Genomic DNA, 20,115 nt, shown 5'->3' with positions numbered 1-20,115 from the left:
ATCACACGGGTCTGAGCAAAAGCTTCGTTATCAGCAGGGTTCAGTCTCTCCTTGTCTGTCAGCAGGAGCAGGTCCACCTCTGTCTCTCCTCTTTGTGCAGCGGTGACGGTGGACCGATTGTGTGTGTGTGTGTTTGGGGAAAAGTGTGTTTGCACGGTGTGTGCCAGCTCTTTCTGCAGAAGCTTGTGTAATCTATAATCACCTTGAATTACTCGAGGTTTCTGTGTGAATGTTTATTTTTCTATTGTGCCCCATCACTCTGCGCAGGAAGCAAAAAACTAAACACTCAATCCTCCACGCAGATCTATGAGGTGGCAACAGTGCCTACACAAGTGCTCTTATACAACATTTTGCCTTTACGCCGTTTCCATAAGGGAACAATTACATCTCTCTGCACAGAAACACACTTCATTATTACTCTGGATGTTCAGGTCAGCCTCCAAATAAACACAGTCACTGATCGACTCTGCACAAACCTCCGGGCCTCACTTTGGAGAAGTTTTACCTTCTTTATATCCTCCAGAGAACATCTGCAAACATCTGCACCAGCAAACGTGTGTACATGCATCTCTCGGGGAGGAGTGTCACTGAAAGCGTCGCCGGTAAATTGCGAGGCCGTCACATACTCGGTGTTATCAGGGGAAATTAGCAGGATTACAGGGCAGGTGACAAGAGAGGCAGCTCTTCTAGTTTAGACCTTTAATGATGGCAGAACAACAGCACGCTGGAAACAGCAGTCATGTGATCATGGCATCATTATCATAATTCATTTATATAACACAACGTTTTGTCTATAATTAATCATTCACGGTTCAGTGATGGGACAGACCTGGACCCTCACAGAGCATGTGATGAAGTTAGACCACTAACATCTAAACAGCACTGTGTGTGTGTGTGTGTGTGTGTGTGTGTGTGTGCGTGCGCGCTTGTGTGTGTGTCTGCTGCAGCGACAGTCTCTTTAAATAAAGTGCTCCATGTGCTGCACAACACAAGTCCCATATTTGACATATTACAGTCTCTCAGACTCTGAAAGTCAGCTGATGTAAATGAACGAATGACTCTTTCTTAGAAATATCGTACAGCACAATATTATTTACTCTGTTTTAAAGCTACAGAATTTTAAATTGCTGCTATTATTTCATGTTAAACCTCGATGTTCAGAGGCACGGCGGGCCCAGTGCGCTCAGAGGAAGCAGGATTTAATACTGGCGTTTTAAACTGTTTGCATCGTAACGTAGTAACGGTGTGGCAGCCACGGCGGCAGGCTGATACGAGGTGTGATCGACGCTCGAAGTCTGGCTCACTGCGGTGGTGTCCTCGTCTCGAAACAGAGCTGAAAGCTGTTTTCATGTGTTTGCAGACAGATTTCCAGAGACGGATCCAAACACGGACAGAACTGATTGGACCTCGTCCTCTGAGCTAAATGCTGCCGTGTGACAATGACATAAAACCACTGTGAGATTTTCTAAAGACAGCAGAACTATGCGTGGAGCTGAGGCTGATGGACAATGTGAAGTGAAATGTTTTGCTGGACAAGGACACATGTGTCAAACATGGAGAGCTCAGCACGTACACTCAGCTTGCTATAGACTAAACTGAGTGACCAGAGTGTTGACATGTGGCCACGCTGTTTGTACACACAGCCAACCTCTGTCGTACCTGCAGGCGGTGGCAGCTCGGCCGGCGTGTTGGCCGGAGCGTGGGCTCCTGGTGGGATGTGGATGTTGTTGTAGTTTGTGGTCGGAGGACCCGATGGGGCTGATCCTGGACCGGAAGCAAAACCTATGCCAGGGGCGGGGCCTGGAACCGAACTGTGGTCCTGGTCTTCGGAGGCCTGTGAAGGAGGACCGGCCCTAAAAGAACCCCCGTGGGAGAGGCCCAGGCCGGAGAAGCCTTCAGCTCCAAACTCGTCTATGAGAGAGAGAGAGAGAGAGAGAGAGAGAGAGAGAGAGAGAGAGAGAGAGAGAGAGAGAGAGAGAGAGAGAGAGAGAGAGAGAGAGAGAGAGAGAGATTTCTTCAATGGACAGCAGCTCCAATAAAAACTACTGGAACATTGTTTATGGAAACTCATTTTGCTTTCACACTTGTGAATTACTTCCATATCTCAGAGTTTCAGTGGATCATGAAGGAATTTCGGTTTTCACTGGCACACGGTTTCTCAGCTGAAGAAACGTGAGAGGAGCGTGGCCGGGATCAGATCCACCCACCTGATTTCACCACTTTCCAGCCCGTCACTGCGCCCTAATCTCTAATAACTACATATCTGTCCACACAGGGTAAAATGGAAACACGGGGATAGAAGTGTAAGTGACGGATCATGAAATAAGAAAAGTCTTTGTAGCTCACATCAGCCCAGATCATTTACAACCGGTGCCTTTGGTGCTCATCATGCTGCTTACCCTCAGACTCGGTTCAAGTTTCTGTGTCTAAAAGTGAAAAATGACATTTTCTACCACACGTCAGGATGCAGGAGGTGAACAGAGAAGCTTAAAGCTTTTGGCCTCACTTGGTTTCAATCACACAGTGAAAAAGGGTTCTTCATCAAAAGCACATCAGGTGGAATCCAAAAATGAGTTTGGGGAAAATGATTAGAATTCATGAGAATCTGATTAAAGTGAACAGAAAGGAGGTGTGTAAATCCCACAGATATTACATCAGAAATTGGTTTCAGATGGAGTGTGCAGCGGGGCATGTGTGATGGAGCGACTGCAGGACTGCAGATGACTGATCGCCCTTGTTTGTTGGTATTCTGTTGCACTTTTAAACACATCACAGGACTGGGGACGTTACACCAGCCACTGACTTCTCTGATTACATTACACCAGTTTATTTTCTGCTATCGACCCGTTAAGCATCATTTATTCAATATGGAAACACAGTTTACAGTGTTTACGCATCACCCTTAATATTTGAGTCATACACACATAAGCTAAATGTGAGGTCAGATCGTGTTTGATAATGACATGTAAATGTAAACCGGTGTTAACAGAGCCATATCCAAAAGCTCAAAAGTAAAAATCCCCTTCATTTTTCAAGAGAGTTAAAAACAGCAACAACAACAGACACAAATTATTACACATCACTGGATCTAAGTAACATAGCACTGAAGGAGTTAACACACCAGATATATGTGAAAACTGAAGGTAACACATACATCATCATGCACCATCATGCACCATCGTGCACCATCGTACACCATCAAATCTGATGATGAAAGAGCAGAAGTACAATAATGGAAGTTCTGCAGAAAACGAAAAATGATACAAACACAAGGCACTGTGTGTCTGAATGTCCCAGCACCCACATTTATATTTAAACACACTGTTCTCACACAGCAGACTGTTAACAATATTACTGCTTCTTCATACACTGAAGCTCTACATGAACATGTAATATTTATTACTACAAAAACACCCTAAAATTTAGTAAGACTGACATAGCTGGGACCGAGATCCTCTTCACCAAAACAACAGGTTTGGCTTTTATGAATGATGATAACCCTCTTAATGCTTATCAGTCACACAAAAACAGCAAGTTGAGCGTGCCATGTTTGGTAACTTTTGGAAAACAGACTCTGATGTCTGCGCCCGGCCCCTGACCTGTGACGCGTGCTTAGAAGAAGAGGTTGAAGAAGAGGTTACATTTGTACCCGATCATCTGCTGATGGTTTCTGTGTTAGAAGAACATTTTCTTTATTCAGTTACTGACAATTTAAGTGACTTCAGCATTATTTTTTTTTTTGGTAAATGCTGTTTTCAGTGTAGCCTTCGACCTTCGAGCCCTCACTCAGTGGCAACAGGTACACTGAGGTTTGTCACACCTGTACACTCACGTTCAGAGTGGAACTCTGGGAGGTAACGTCATGAACAAAGGTGTCAGAGTTGAACATGCAGCGACAGAGAGTAATAATATTCCTGAAACAAGGACAGAGCCTTCTGAAACACATGAAACTGCAGTGTTTTCACCTCCTGACTGCAAGCCCGCAGACTCAGCAACCACACCTAACACAAAGAAAACACTTCTTGACAGCCAGAGATGTTTGCAGAGATTAAGCTACTGGGCTGGATGTGCAGACACAGGCTGGATTCGACACCACGTTAGAGCCCAGCCTGTGTCATTACTGCATCAGAGACAAAAAGGCAGACGGGCATGAAGCACAGATCAGACACTTCAGCTGGACCGCTCCATCTTTCATTAAGTTGTTAAAACGTGAACGTTCACACCCCTTCATTGTGGAGTCACATCTGCGCACGCACGCACGCACGCACACACACTTTCTCAATGCTCAAATATTTGTTACGATCTGTGCATCAGACTGAAAACTATATGAATAAACTATATTACAGTCTGTAAGTTTTTTATCTCTTATTTGTTTTTTGTTGGTACACCTGTACGTGTACAACTGTGTGTGCACCTATCCCTGTGCTCCAAACAGCTCAACACTCTGTTAATGTTCATGTACTTTAAATTTTCTTTTCCCAGCATTAAAGGTCCAGTCAGCGCTCAAGCAGCTATAGCATGCTACCAGGGCTATGCTGGACTTACAGAGGAGACATTATAGGACTGAAATCTATAGGAGCAACAGCATAGACAGCGGGAGTGTAACCTCTGGAGGAAAGTTTCTCAAACCCTCTTTCAAGGCAATTACAGCACTTCCCCCCCTCCTTTATTTTCTTATAGACTGATGAGTCTGTAAATGCAGCAGTTTTGGTACGCCTTTAAAATCATGCACAAATACACAAAAGCTGCAGAATGGTGACACTTCCAGCAGGAGCCTCCTTAAGGAAATCATTAAATCTAACCCACAGCTGCATCAACTCGACCACAGTTTGCCCCACACCTCCCCAAAAGAACACGCGCGCGCACACACGCACACGCTATGATTATTCAGGGAATGATTTTGGGTTTCAGCTCGAAAACTCTGTCAGACTCTGACTCTTAGTTATTTTTTTAGTTTGTTATTTGTTTATTTTGCTGTTTGATGTTTGTAAAACTGCTTAAACAGCACTAATACCATCTATCAGATTAATTACTGCTCACCCCTCGCTGCAGTACTGGGATAACAAATAACTGTTTCTTCAAATAGATTTTACATTGCATCAGGTAAGTAATATTCATGTTTGATATTCTTTCATGTCACTTTGTGAGCTTCAAAGAATATGATTTTGTGGGTCAACTGAAAAGTATACATTATTATTTTCACCCTGAACATCAATGAAAAGGTCAAACATGAAATCCGAGACTCAAAGTTTTCTGTGCTCACAGAGTGTCAGTTTGCAAAGTCACATCAGATCATATTAATTAAGGTGGAATGGCTTTTTCTCCTTTTTATAACTGCTTAATTAGTGATAATCATCTCGCTGTGAATGGCAGTGGATCCTGAAAGGCACTTTTCCCCACACTACTGTAAGGTTTCAGTGGAGCTGTGTGCCATGAATGAAACATAGTGTGAAGTACAGCATCAGCTTTTTTGCCAGCAGGAGATTTTCTGAAGGTCAGAATGGAGATGTTACAGATTTATGTGCAATCATAGAGAAAGTATCGCCTCCGTTCACAAACACAGTCAGTATCAGGCGTGTTAACACTGGGCAGCAGCTCATTATGTGGTTATGAGTTTTTGTCTATATCAACAGAAGTTTCACTCAAAGTTCCCCTGTTTACTCCCGTCTTCCTTTCTCTGCTCTCCCTAAACCACTGAATGATAAACACCTGGCAGCCATGACACCTGTAGCTCATTCAAAGTGTTCTGTAACTGAAACCGAAGAGCAGACAGGGAGCTCACAGCAGCCAAACTATGAACGCTATCAACTCTTACTGCTGCCCAAATCACACTCTGAACCCAGTCACATCATCATCATCATCAATATTATCACCATCCCCTTTGATCGGTCTAATCAGGCTGGTATAAAGCTGGTGAGTGAGCTGTGGGAGTAAATGGAGATTGTGGCCAGTGTTCTTCCTGCTCTGCTTCCTTGTTTACAGCAGTGGGTGAGTGAATGCCACAGCGGCGGTCCTGCTGCCGGACGCTGTGCAGCTCTGTGGTGTAAAGATTGGCTGAGTGTCTTGCCAAAGGGCACTTGTTAAAAAGCAGTTTCTGAGCTCGGCATAGCTTCAGACAGACCCTTAGCCCTCCAGCTGGTGTCTGGAGGCCGGTCGCTGCTCTTAGGCACTACTTTGAGCCCTTCTCTACTTTTGTCCCTTCTGATATTCTTTTAATTCATTTTATTTATTTATTGCTTTTTTCTGTTGCTCTGGATGAAATATGTTTTCCCCTTTCGGGATCAATAACGTCTTATCTTATCTACCCACTGCAGCAGGGTGGCTGTTTTTCTAAGGACCTGTACATCCCCAAACTCATTTCCACCGTGGACACCAGCCAAGGCCACAAGCTGCTGTAGTCCTGCTTAAAACTCCTGACCAGTTGTTGTGTGGGTCGGTGTTGGGCCCTGTGTTGTTTTCCTTGTATTTGTTGCCATTGAGTTTAATATTTGCTAAACATAATGTCTCTTTTCATTGTTATGCGGACGACATTCAAATTTATCTTCATTTGACCGGACCTGCGTCCTCCCCATTACATCTTCTGCTTGACTGTTTAAGGGATGTTAGGGAATGGCTATCACAAAATTTTCTTACACTAAATGAGAAGAAGACAGAAATTATTGTTTTTGACAGAGATACATCTTCAGGACGGCTAAATGACATATTTGGTCCTGTTGCTAGTCATCTTACTGACGCCGTTAGGAACCTTGGAGTCATTATGGATAGCTCATTTAAATTAGACAAACAGGTATCTAGTGTGGTTAAATCCAGCTTTCATCAATTACGTCTAATTTCCAAGGCTAAATCTTATATTCCCTACAAGGATTTGGAGAAACTTATTCATGCCTTCATTACTACAAGGCTAGACTACTGCAACTCCTTGTATATGGGCCTACAACTCTCCCTCCTTCAACGACTGCAGCTAGTTCAAAACGCCGCAGCTCGCCTTTTGACTGGCTCAAGAAAGTATGACTCTATTACTCCTGTCCTGGCAAACTTACACTGGCTCCCTATTAAATTTAGAATTGATTTTAAAGTTTTACTGTTTACTTATAAAATTTTAAATAATATGGCACCTGATTACCTAGCTGATCTTCTCTGCCCATATAGCCCCACAAGAGCACTAAGATCATCAGACCAACTGCTCTTAGTGCAACCCAGGTCTCGCTTGAAAACCAGAGGTGATCGTGCCTTCGCCGTTGCAGCACCTAGATTATGGAATACACTTCCTTTCCATATACGCGCATCGGATTCTATTCAGTCTTGTAAATCACGTTTAAAAACATACATGTTCGACATTGCATTTAAGGTCAATTAGGGCAAACTGCATCCGGATTGCATTGGATTATGTAACTATTTTATTGTATTTTCATATTTACAATTTTATTATACTTGATTTTATCTGTACTATGATCTTATGGAAAGCACTTTGGTGTACTTCGGTCTTGAAATGTGCTATATAAATAAACTTTGATTTGATTTGATTTGATTTGATTTGTGAGAAAAAGAATCATGACTATTAACTTCTAAGCTTCACCATTCATAAATCCCAGAATCCTAACCAACTCAGGTAGAAGACGAACTTTGCTTACTTCCACTTTCCCCCTTTTACATTTAACCAGTCAAGGTGGTCAACAAATCACATGCCTTTAAAAATCATCAAAACAGCACCAGTTTCATTATCACCCGCTTTCTATGAAAATCTTATCTACAGTGAGCCATTCAGCTGCTTCTGCCTGCCCACAGCTGTTGTTCATCTGCAAGCTGCTTAGCAACCCACATCCATCCCAGCTCCTTTCATGGCTTTTGTGACTTTATCAGTGGGATATGAGTTCTCATTTATTCTGACTGTTGTTTGCTTTTAGCTGATTGGAGCATGGACCAAGGTCCCGGGTTTGCCTGTTGTTCCCTTGTTTTATTCATTCTCTCACTTTTGCCATATAATACATACATAAAAATAACACACAAGAAGTTCTCAAGCATCAGACTTCCAGAAAAGATCCAAAGAACAGACAATGTCTTTTCTGTGAAGGTTAAAGAGGTGAGGATCATATTATTTAGACCAACAGTTGCTTTGCACGATTCACAGATTGAAATAATCCTCATTTATTTTCTGATGAGCATTAGTTAACCCAGAAGCTGTTTTAGCCCCTCCCCCTTTCATCCAAGGTTCTTCTGATTTGCTGCCTGTTGCACACAGCAGGAGGCTGTAGCTGACGTTGTCTGAGAAGACCATATTAGGGTTTGAGAGCCTGAAACAGTGTTTGGAGATGGAAACTTAGGGAAAGCACAACAGCTCCACTTTGATTTAACTGTCTCCAAATTTACTTCACCAACCCTCGCAACGCATCAAAGAACCACTGTTGACCTGAATCCTTCATAGGATAATGGCCTCTAACCTATAAAGCTCTTTAATAACTGTGTCACTTAGTATTATACACCAGCAGGTCAGTCAGAATGGATTTGTGGGCTTCACAGGGCCTTAATTTAAAATCTGTTTATCCAACTGTCACTAAGGACCCCCCCCTTACCCACACCGACCTTCTGTGTTGCTCGATTTGACTTTAATGTTTGTGAAAGTCACGTTTCAATAACTTCACCATATAAAGCATGTTTTCAGGTCACAGAAAACATGCTTTATATTTTTAACAACTCGGCACGGGACGTTTTCTCCCTGTGCCCCACACCCACCCCCCACAACCTCCACCCTTTCATTCCCTCCATCCATTCCTTTCCTCTTGCTAAATACATCCTCCTTCCAGCCAGCAGAAAGTCGGAGCAGGGCTGCTGGGAGACAATGATCTGCCTGTAATGACTGCTTGTATACTGGTGTTCTGCTGTGTGTGTGTCCAACTACTCTCTAGAGATCAATTAACCTACTTACAGTGGATCAGTGGAGAGTCCGGTGCCTGCTGTCACGCAGTGTCCAGCAGCACGGGGACACACAATTCTAACATCACCTGGGTTTCCAGGTAGACTCACAGGTGGAGTCTCCATGTTATGATAAAATAAGGTCCAGGATCATCTCCTGCTAGCGCCTCAGAGACAGCGGTAAAGGGCTACGAAGCACGATGTGATCAGGATCTGTGTAACACTGCTGTGAAACAGACCATGACTGTGCTGGCGGGCGAGTCTGCTTTAATAAATGAGTTTGACGATCGTATGGATTCTTTTGTTCAGTGAGTAAAACAGAGGGGCATTTCTTTTTAGGTTCGCTCCAAGAAGTGATTCTTTTAAGGTAAATAACAGGTGTGAGATTATAACCTTCTGGAAATCCTGGGAAATTACACAATATATGGAGGGATTTGTGAAAAACATCGCATGAAATTTAACCAGCTGTTCCAGATGAGGCTTGTAATTGAAGGCTCTGATCTTTAAAGGTCAAGTCCGTAATTAAAAAAAAAAAAAAAAATGTAAACACGTTCCTTTGTTCTAACAACCTTATCACATGGGAAGTTTCCCCTCTGTTCTCTGCCCTGGGTGAATAATTTCTGAACTATTGAGATGTGGAAATAATATCTCACAAAGTTACCATGACAACAGTGCAGTAAATAAACGACGCCTGGACAATATATGGGGCCTTTGTTAATCACTACAGCTGACATTAACAGCAGGCTTTCACTCGGTTCGGCACACCGAACCCAAAGAATCCACGTCCGAGTGTTCCTAAAAGTCAAACGTTTGATTTCTACTTCATTTGTTTTAGTTTACCACCCTGGTGTGATCTGAAGCCGCGCAAAGGAAGCACATGTGGCGATAAAGACAGTTTATTCTCGGGGGAATCCCCCACAGCAAAAGAAACAGGTAGCAGCTAAATCAGTTTTTTATTAACCGTGTGCATAAGTATTTTTTATTTGTGCATAAAAGCTGCCACTGACCCCGCCCACCTCTCATCAAAGATTAATTCAACTGCCAACAAATCACAGAAAAAAAAAAAAAAAAAAAAAAAAAAAAAAAAAAAAGATTCTTCATGCTGCAGACAGTGTCAACAAAAACACCTTACACATCTATTTGTGCGGCATGGTGCATCTTCAGATCTGTGTTAATGAACCATAATGTAAGAATCCTCTCCAGGGGATTTAGTCTAACCCTGCTGTCACAAAGGTTTTAACCATTACGGTGAAGAGTGCGAGCACCCTGGAGTTCACTCTTTGGAGCCAGCAATGGCTGACACGTTCGTCACAGCAAGAGAAACAAACTCCACAAATCATGTTGTGTTTGCAGGAGTAACAACAACAGTAATCAATCAAAAGTGATCCTATCAGAAAGGAATGCTTTCTGATGGAGAGACAGATGTGCGAACTTTCCAACACACACGCGCGCAGACACACACACACAGAGAACTAAACTAAACATCTGGACTGTCTGTGAGTCTGTGAGAAAGGACAGAAAGAAAACACACACACACACACACACACACACACACACACACACACACACACACACAGCGTAATGGTGTTGAAATACTGATAAAATCCTAATGGGGGAAAAAAATAAATAAAAAAAATACAGTAACGCTGGAACACACACACACAAACACACACATACACCATCCATACGTGCAGGATGGATGATATCGCTATCATGATGTCATCACTGACACAGAGACCCCAACGCCGCAGGGAGAGGAGGAAAGTGTGAAAATCTGTGGCAGACATGGTCGGAAATACAAGAAAAAGTAAATGTGCTGTGTGTGCGTGTGTGTGTGTGCGTGTGCGTGCGTGCGTGCGTGCGTATTACATGTGAGTGCAGATGAGCGCTCTTTGAGGTGATGTCACGGTCGAGCACGCCCGCGTGTATGTGGACTGAGCGGGCGTGGCTGAGCAGATGGTCGTTTTTGTAGTGAGGAATTCGTCAACATCACTCCACTGACATGAAAACTACGCTTCGAGTTTCCCCTTCAGGGACGGGAGACGTGTGCAGGCCCGGAGGTGCTCATGTCAAAACACACTCATGTTTTCTCCTGGGCCTTTTGATGCAATTTCTCGCAGTCTGAGTGCAATCTGAAAATGAGTCCAGATGGCGTAGCATAAAATCGACTTGTAGCTGAAGTCACCAGAGTTCAGGAATTATTAGCATAATCACATAATGCTCCCAAGAGATGTCGAGACGCCGAGCCACACAATCGCACTTCGCTTGTCCGATTCCTTCTGAAGGACCTGAACTCATCAATCACAAGCACATTTTCAAAGAGAAAGTATACTCCTCACATCACTAAAAAATCCATTAATTAATTACAATTAAGAATGTCTTTCACAGAGATTTCCTCAACTGAGCAAGTCTGCAACAATCAAGCATGTTTCTGAAGGTGAGAGAAACCATGAGGCAAGAACACCAAAAACTGTTACCATAAAATGTATCCTGGATCTGTGAGTGACCAGTGCTGCCGTAGCATGTCTAATTTAACGTACGACGTACAGGAATACAAGGAAAAACGAAATATTGTACCAGCGAATGCGCGCATGTTGCCTGAAACATGGAGGAAGTCCGTTCACATGAGTAGGGGAAAGAAAAAAAGGAACAGCTCAGTCCATTTCTATTCTGATGTTTAGATTTAACCCAGAGAGGCAGAGAATTACCACTTGCCAAAAGACAAATGCTGTAAGCTGCAGGATGGTCTGCAAATTGGACCACTTAAAAAGCCACTTGAGCAAAAACTATTATTCGGAGGTCGTAATCTATTGCAAATCCCATGTCAGCAGCTAAAATGGCGAACATTAGAAAAAGGGTTCGTTTCCTGCCCTACACTTCTGTTTTTAAGAACAGGGTGAACTTTAAAGGCTGCATTTTGTTGGTGGACTAATTCAGTCAATCTCCCCGGGATCTCATGGCGTTTTTCCCCATGCTTTCTTTCTATTAAAGGTTACGTTTTATGGTGTAAGCCTGGCATCAGCAGCCAGAACTTTACAATGTGACAAAGGTCAGGGATCTGTGTTCAATATGAGGAAACCGAGAGTAATAAAATAAATATCAGCTCATTCTCATGTATACACGAACACAAAGATCCGGCACAGCCTAGCGGCACACGTGCACTCAGGTGCCTTTTCGCACACATTTTCTTAGTTTTCTTTAGCCAGACTGTGCTAATTTGAATCATCGTCACACATAAGCACAAACTTACTGTGGATGTAAGAACAGACCACATGACTAATCTACTCTCCTCACTCCTTTAATCTCACAGCGTCTCCAGTTTCACCGCATGACTTTCCTGCTACAGCCCCAGACCTGATAAGGCAAACAATGCAGAGCCAAGGTTTACACACACACACACACACACACACACACACACACACACACACACACACACACACACACACAGAACCATGCCAACAAAAGGAATTTGGCCTCAGCATTCATTAAAGAGAACTCACACAAGAGAAAAAGGGAGGACTGTTTGGTAACGGGGAAAGAGGTGTGTGTGTGCGTGTGTGCGTGCGTTCCATATCAGTGTGTCCCACCTGCTTCCTCGTCCTCACCCATGCCGATGGGCCCGGGCTGAGGCGTCTCCCCATTCTTTAGACAGTTGTGGATGTAGGTGGCCTTCCAGCGGGCGTACTTCCTGTGCTGGATGTTCTGGTAAAGGCGAGAGTAAAGACACATCAAGGAAGTTATAACTGACACAGGGAGGTAGTTTTTTGGGTAAAAGCTGTGGAAAAATATAAGTGCCGGTTAGTGTAAAACATGCGATATGGTCAAAGGTCAAGGCTGCTGAAAGGTATGAATTTAGTCACTGTAAAGGACTTGGAAGTGGGTACATAGATCATAAAGAAGTTAACATTGTCAAGTCAAACTGAACTCTCATTGATTGAGGTTGTCATAATCATTAGTTTCCAATTCTCCTTTAATGAGGTCTTCTTAAAAATAGAAATGTTTGTGGGTCCCAGGGTGCTCCGTTCAAAAGCACCCAATTTCACCAATCCAATTTTAACAAGTGGAACCATTTATTCTGCTGATGTTTACCATGGGTCCTTCATTGTCATACACCAGCAATGCAGGATAGGGGCTCTCTTTGTTAAAGAAGTTTTGTAGCTGCAGTCATGATCTGAATGAGGAACTTTCCAGACTGGAAGTCACTGGAACATTGTGGACGTCACCGGATCTACCTGAGACAGACAGACTGTGACCTGGGCACGCGACATATAAAAAGCAGAGCTAGTACTGCTATATTGTAAGTTCTAATCCAAGCGGCACTTGACAAACGTGTTATGTTTGGTCCCCAAACAAAGACAAGAAGGCAGAAATTGTTTGCTGCACCTGTCACATGCCAGCGTGCTCTGAGAGTGAGGCAAACTGTATAACTGCATGAAGTGTGAGCTTTGCTTAGCTTTATTAGTTTCTGGTCCCAGGACAGTTGTACAGGACTGGGTTTACACTGCCAACAAAAAGTAAGACTCATTCTTGTGAGGGCTCTCCTTTATTAAAGATTCTGTTCGTAACTCTTGGACAGACTTGAACTCGTGGACAGGCACAGTTGAGGAGTGGAGGGTGTTAGACTCAGGATTTTATCTTTGCTTTTGCCGATGACATGGTTCTCTTTGTCGGGTGCTGACCTCTACCTTGCACTGGGGTGGTTTGAAGGTGGGATTAACACAGTCAAAGCCATGATTCCTCAGCCAGAAAAGATGGAGTACCAACTCCGGGTCAGGGATGAGTGTCTGTAGGTCTTGTCCATGAGTGAGGTGAATGGAGCTGAGAAGACTGATAGATTCTTCCTCTCACCAAGTGCTGGGATATTTATTCAGTGTGGTGGGGCGTGGCTTGCGGTGCCAAGCAGGGAAGGCGGACGCACCTGCACGGCATCCGCAATCATGCCCCACCGACTTAAACACGGTACTGGGTCCTGCAGGATGGTGGTTGTTGTCAGTGTGTGTGTGGTTGGCAGCGAGAGAGAGAGCTGCAGCCAACAGTGTGTGAACAAGCAACCATTAATAAAGAGATGCTGCAGAGCATGAAAATGCACCCGGGTCTGCTGTGGGTTTGTTACAGTGGTGCCGAAACCCAGGATGGGGACACAGCAGACCCGCAACTAGGCCAACCGTGGAAGGAGCTGACCCAAATGGTGGCTGAGATGGTGGCTACACAGCAGGAGCAGGCGGCAGTGTTGCGGCGCCAGCAGGAAGCATGAACATGCACTGGGGTCTGCTGTGGGTTTGTTACATTCAGGTCTCATTTTGTTGGCTATCCGATTTCCATCAGTACTCTAGAACATGGACCTAATGTGAATCAGGTTAGCTTTTAAAGCAGGGCCAGAGAAAGGAAGGTGTAATTTATTCTACTGATAAGTAGAGAAAACATACTAAAACTGAGTCTGAAAAGAAAAAAGCATTATTGGTTTAATTCGGGCCAACTTTTAGGACCTGGATTTTAAATGGGAGGGTATAACTGCTGAAGGCCTGAAGACAAAGAAGCAGGTAAGTAGTTTTGAAGGGTATAAAAAGGTGTAAGCTGTTCAATTTGAAGTTAAAGAAAATAAAAATACTTCAATCCCAAGGTTCAAGGTTCAGGTACTGAATTTCCCGAAGGAACCTAACCAAGGGATGAATAAAGTTCCATCCATCCAACCCAGAAAAGAAAACATACATAAGGCTGTTAGAGGTATTCGACTATAGAGTCAGAGTAACAAAGTTCTACCTGTGGGGTTAACAGGTACTAAGTTGGGCACTAAACCTCAATTATGCACTGGTTTGCACTCAGGTGTGAGTGATGTAAAATTCATGATCAGTGCACATCTGCCTTTGCTTGGAGTCGCCCACAGAGAATTTACATTACAATTCATAAACTGCGTGTCCCAGGTCCTCGGTGTCAGGCAGTGAATGATCACAATGTACTACAATGGAGGTGTGAGGAGACGCAGTAGAGTGTTAATGGGGGCACACTAGAGTGAATCAAGGCTGAAGGATCTTTGAAATATTACAATAGGAGTGACCCTGATAAGACCTGTGAGAATTTCCTGCTTATTCCAGTTAAGTGCCAAATTCACAGAAGCAGCTCAGAAACAACAAGGAGAGCTGACGCGTGTTTGTTTAGTCTTAGCATTACCATCGCAGATGGATGAGGCTCCGGTCATTTTAATCCCTGGAAAAACACTTCTGAGATATTAAAGCACGCAAAGGGAAAGACAGGAATGTAACCGCTATAAAAGTTTCAACAGAAAGGTGACACATTGTAAAACTCTCGGTTAAACAATAACTAATAGCAGAGGGAAGCACATGCTCCCTCTCGGGGCAATTTGTTGTCTTTGCATTCATTTATCACCTAAACAGGACTTTTGTAGAAGGCAAAAAGACTCAACAATATGACAAAGACAAAAAAACCTATCTGAGTTGGTCCTTTCAGGTTTTCTACCGTGGTCGGGTGCAGTATGTGCTGGGCGGGTCGGGTGCAGCCTACAGGAAGCTGGACCTATGTTCCCTCTTCGGACTGTGCCTGGCCAGGCCCCATAGACTACTTGGGCCTGGCCTTAGTCGCTCGACCTCGGGCACCCTCCCTGGGCCTGGCTCCAGGGCGTGGCCCAGTTAACCCCATCCCGGGCAGAGTTTGTTCCTGGGTGAGGGACCAGACAATTCGCCATGGATGACCCTACCATAGGGCAAAAGCCCCAGATAACATACCCCCTGGGATCCCAGGGACACACAAACCCCTCCACCACAATAAGGTAGCAATTCACAGAGGGAACCACTGGACTTTAAATCTTCATTTGGACATTTGGTTGGTAAAATCTTAAACGTTTCAAGATATGATGAGCCACGAATGCTTCAGTTCTGAATTACTTTCAACATATTTGTTGGAAACATCATTATCTTCATGCAGTCATGTGATAAAGTTTTGTGCACAACTGTAAAAACTTTTTCATGACTGTATTAAAAAAAAAAAAAAAAAAAAAAAATCTAGATCCTTTTATATTCTAGGTGATGATCCGATTTTCAAAGAGTGACTCAGGAACATGTAGTTTCCCCGGCTGCTGACTCTTTTCTGTGAAGTACCATGATTAGGGTCACAATGCTTTCAATTCCCATAATTTGTTAATGTAAAATGCATTGGCTGACAATGTCCCCAGTCGGGCTCACGGCCTCATGGTGGAGAGACATAATTATAGTCAGAGGCAGATGGTCCACGCTGCCTTTGTTAGTAACAATGCAGTGCGGTGACAGCCGGAGTAAAAGAAGTACGCATATGAGCTTTCTGCTCGTGTAGATTTTTATGTCCAGTGCACGCTCTCGGCCAGGCACAGCAACGAGGAACTAACTGAAGAGGAAACAACTGGGTAATAATTCCAATTGATCAGGCATAACAGCGACTACTCGTGTAAAAGCAAAATTATATTTGTTATATCAGGCCTGAACATAAAAACTCAACAGCTGCAGGAGGAAAGAGAAAACAATGGTAAAGTTAAAGATCTGGCAGCTTGATGCAGTTAACATGAAATCACACAGCCGTGTCTTCACATCTGAATATGGATGCACATCAAATTAAATGTACTGGAGGGCTGGACTGGGGCCAGACTGAGGATTAATGGTGTTCTTAATGAACAGAGATAAAAGGGAACGATCTCCTCTAATGGTGTCATCTCTCTTTTCAACTTAAAGTTTGTGGCCACATTAACACATAGACAATAAAATTCTAACCAGCTTCAAAATCTGCATTAGGTACGACAAACTTAATTCTTCAGTCTGAGCTCTCTGAGCTTTCTGTCATTTCTTTAAGTAGCTTCAGGAAAAGATCTCCAGGATTCGTGAAGAGTATTTGAAGCTCTTGTTTCGAGGTTTTCTGCCTGTTTTTCCATTTCAGATTTCCAGGAAAGAATCTCCACCCTGTGTCACAGATGACTGCAGACTCTCACTGTTGGACCTCCTCCTGACCTCCTCGTACATACTGACCATGATGTGGATCCATCTCTCCATCAGACCTGTTCATGTAGTTTTCATACCTCTGCCTTTTCTCCCAGTTTCCCTACATTAATAACCGCTTCCTGACAGCTGTCCTTCCACTGAGACCATTTTTGATGAGGCTTCAGTGAGCAATGAATGATCAACTGAAGGTCCATATCATCTCTCTTCTCTTGTCTATGGTCTTGTTGGATCTTTATTCTTTCTTAAGAACATAACTTTCAGATACTGTTTATTTGCTACAGGCAATTGTTTTGGTTATTCATTTCTTCTTTAGTCACCTACTGTTCTAAAAAAAAAAAAAAAACGTTTAGGGATACCCTACACACCATGCTGAGATATGGCAAGGTTTCAGTCTACAGCTCTGTGGGAACCACCTTGTTGGTGTTAACTGTGTTATCCTTGGCAATTTTTATAGATTCACCTAAAAAAAAAAATGAGAACAAATTATGAGTTTTTGTGAAACACAGGCTGCTCATAACAAAAAGCCAGAAGATTCCATTTCAAACTGGTTCCTGAGTTGTCTGTTTTGTGTGAACAGCACTGGTCCATCCCTTGAATTGACTTTTTATTCTTGAAAATAAAATTTAAAAAAATAAATAAATAAAACAACTGATTACTATTCAGAAACCCTGGAGAGCTGCTGCTCAAGACCACTTTACAGGACAAACTGGCTCCTTGGAAGCAAAAACATCAATAAATGAGGGGTGGTACCTGCTGACAGAGAGGACATCACCTGACATCTGAGTGCTTGCTTTGAAGAAATGTGCGAAATTAAATGTGTGCCAGCCTCAGTTACAAAGGCTAGAGTCATTTTTAAAAAGCATTTCTGAAAATACTGAACTGGATAGTCGTACTTTTCAAAGTCACTGACTCACTTGTCTGGTTCAGAGACCGTTACACTGCAGCTACAGATTCAGTTTCTCTCTCAGAAACAGGTCAGTGGGATGAATTCTGACACACATGGGAACACATTGAAGGCATTCACTAAGTATAAAGGTCCCTGACGGTAACAGTGTTACATAAGATGGTGGCAACACTGCTGAAAACCTCTTTCTGCTGCCTGAAACTCAGTCACCAGTGGGTCTCAGTGTGGGAGCATGACAGCTCACCATACATGAACTAAGTGCCCCATCATGTTTTAACGGTTTCTGGGTTATTTGGACATAATGATGAGGGAATCATACACACCAGGTGTTTACAGGAACAGAGCTAAGCAGGACTGTGTTCATACCTCATTTTCACAGTAAAGGTTCGTACGTGGTCACCTTTAAGCACCTTGTTGTTGTGATTTGGTGCTATACAAAGAAAATGTCTATGCAGGGTTTCCTAAAGACACGGTGAATTTTTTATCATTAATGGTTGCTGAAATATATTTGGGGACATACTTTGGCCATTTTTCAATCCATCTGGGAAAATCTCATCATCTGTTGTTAATTCACCGGGCCATAAGCCTACCCACTTATTTTGAAAGTTCAGTCACTGTCTGGGTGTCTGATCTCAAGAGGACCTCATCCCACAGCTGAACTCCAACATGATGGTCTGCAGTCGTCGATCATAACACCTCAGAGGGACGAGCTGCAGGCTGACGGTGGAGATAACAGGCAGATTGCTGCAGAGACATCTACAGCTCCGTTATGTCTTCATCACAAACGCTGCACATAAAATGTTCAGAGCAGCGACACATTTGAGCAGAATTATTAATCACTTATTTTAGAAAGTGTGGGCCTCCTGCACCACACGTACTGTAATCTGAATCTGTGGAAAACGCTGCGCTGTGTTTCACACCTTAAGGCACAAATAACTCCCAGCCACTGCTAATAACCACTAAACTTAAACCTTTGCTTCCAATGATGAGCTTTAATTTGCTCAGACTGTCTCCACTGCTCACTCTGACGTTCACACAGACTCTGTGGTTTGTTGTGTTGTGGCTGCACCTTCTCATCAAATCGAAATATTTAATGTGTTTGTGCATCTCTTCCCTGAAAATTCAGCACGGCACATTTGGGATCTTTGAAATTTTTTGGCTGCGAAATAAAATAAAGTTCTGTGTTTTAACAATGTCGAGCTGTGCAGCCAGTCTGTAAAGGTTCGCTAATAACTGCAGATTAGCGGGAGGATAAGAGCACAAATTCACACAAAGACTGTTTATCTGCAGCACCCTGAATACATCGCAACAGCTGAGTCAACGCTTGGCCTCACAGCAGCTCTGTTATGAGTGCAGATCACTGATGGACTTGTTAGCCAACATACAAAAAAACAACAATGAAATATCAGAAGGAAGGGATTGGTGGATGACCTGAAGTCTCCTTTAACGACATTCCCACAGTGCAGTGACCTGATCGATGTCACGGCTGTGTCACTTTCTCGTGTCTCAGTATAAAGAAGCAGATGCATGACTGCTGTCGGGATCTGGCTGCACAGACAGGCCTCGGCAGCAGGATGAATGTTCTGTTGGTTTTGGTCTCTTTGGGGATTATTGGATCATTTATAAATGATTAAATAAAGTCAGCATCATCCCTCAGCCAGTTATCTGATAAATGAGCTTTCTATTGGGGTTGGTCATCATTATAACTCTGCAGAGATCAAACCTGGGACTCCCAGCAGGGTCTTTATCTTACCTCCTCTGACAGCTCCCCAAAAACAGACAAGACATCCAGCAGCAGACTTGAAGTGTAGAACGACTTGATCATGTTCCTGGAGGAAGGAAAGAGGCAGAGGAGGGGGACAGACGGCAGGAATTATGGGATATACGAAGGAGGAAAGGTTGGAAGAAAAGGGGGTTGAAAAAAAATGGGCAGAACAGAAGTGAATGAATAAGATGAAAGAACGTCCATTAGTCTCTTACTGTTCCATCACTGAGAGATAAACAAGTCTGTTAAATATCCTTCGCAAAGGATTCGTAGTTTCCACTGTCACACATCCATAAACTGCACTGATCCACTGTTCAGGAGTAAGATATAAGCAACAACAACAAAAAAAAAAAAAATCACAGAGCTCACTGAAGACAGTGAATAACATGAGCACAAATCCATTCACGTCCAGTTTCACACTTGCGGCTCATCTCTCAGAGACCACACGCCGACCATAGGTATGGCTCATGAGGTACAGTGGCTGTCTCTGATTTGGATGGTTGCTGGTTTGATCTTGAGTTTTGTGACTTTTTAGTAGTTTTACTCAGATGAGCCAA

At 43.3% G+C, this 20,115-nt stretch overlaps 1 protein-coding gene across 3 annotated transcripts in view; it reads right to left on the bottom strand.

Annotated features, from left to right (window-relative positions):
* vta1 (vesicle (multivesicular body) trafficking 1) overlaps nt 1–20,115 on the bottom strand; it is a 56,467-nt gene that overhangs the window by 11,893 nt on the left and 24,459 nt on the right. For all 3 annotated transcript variants that reach the window (XM_063495929.1, XM_063495930.1, XM_063495931.1), the window contains exons 4-6: nt 19,547–19,622; nt 12,498–12,612; nt 1,660–1,911 (exon numbers count right to left, since the gene is read on the bottom strand). In XM_063495929.1, the coding sequence (XP_063351999.1) occupies nt 1,660–1,911; nt 12,498–12,612; nt 19,547–19,622 (443 nt within the window). The remainder of the gene's footprint in view (nt 1–1,659; nt 1,912–12,497; nt 12,613–19,546; nt 19,623–20,115) is intronic.

The sequence above is a fragment of the Pelmatolapia mariae genome, linkage group LG15 (assembly GCF_036321145.2).
Source record: "Pelmatolapia mariae isolate MD_Pm_ZW linkage group LG15, Pm_UMD_F_2, whole genome shotgun sequence".
Classification (NCBI taxonomy): domain Eukaryota; kingdom Metazoa; phylum Chordata; class Actinopteri; order Cichliformes; family Cichlidae; genus Pelmatolapia; species Pelmatolapia mariae.
This window is presented reverse-complemented; position numbering and strand designations above follow the sequence as displayed.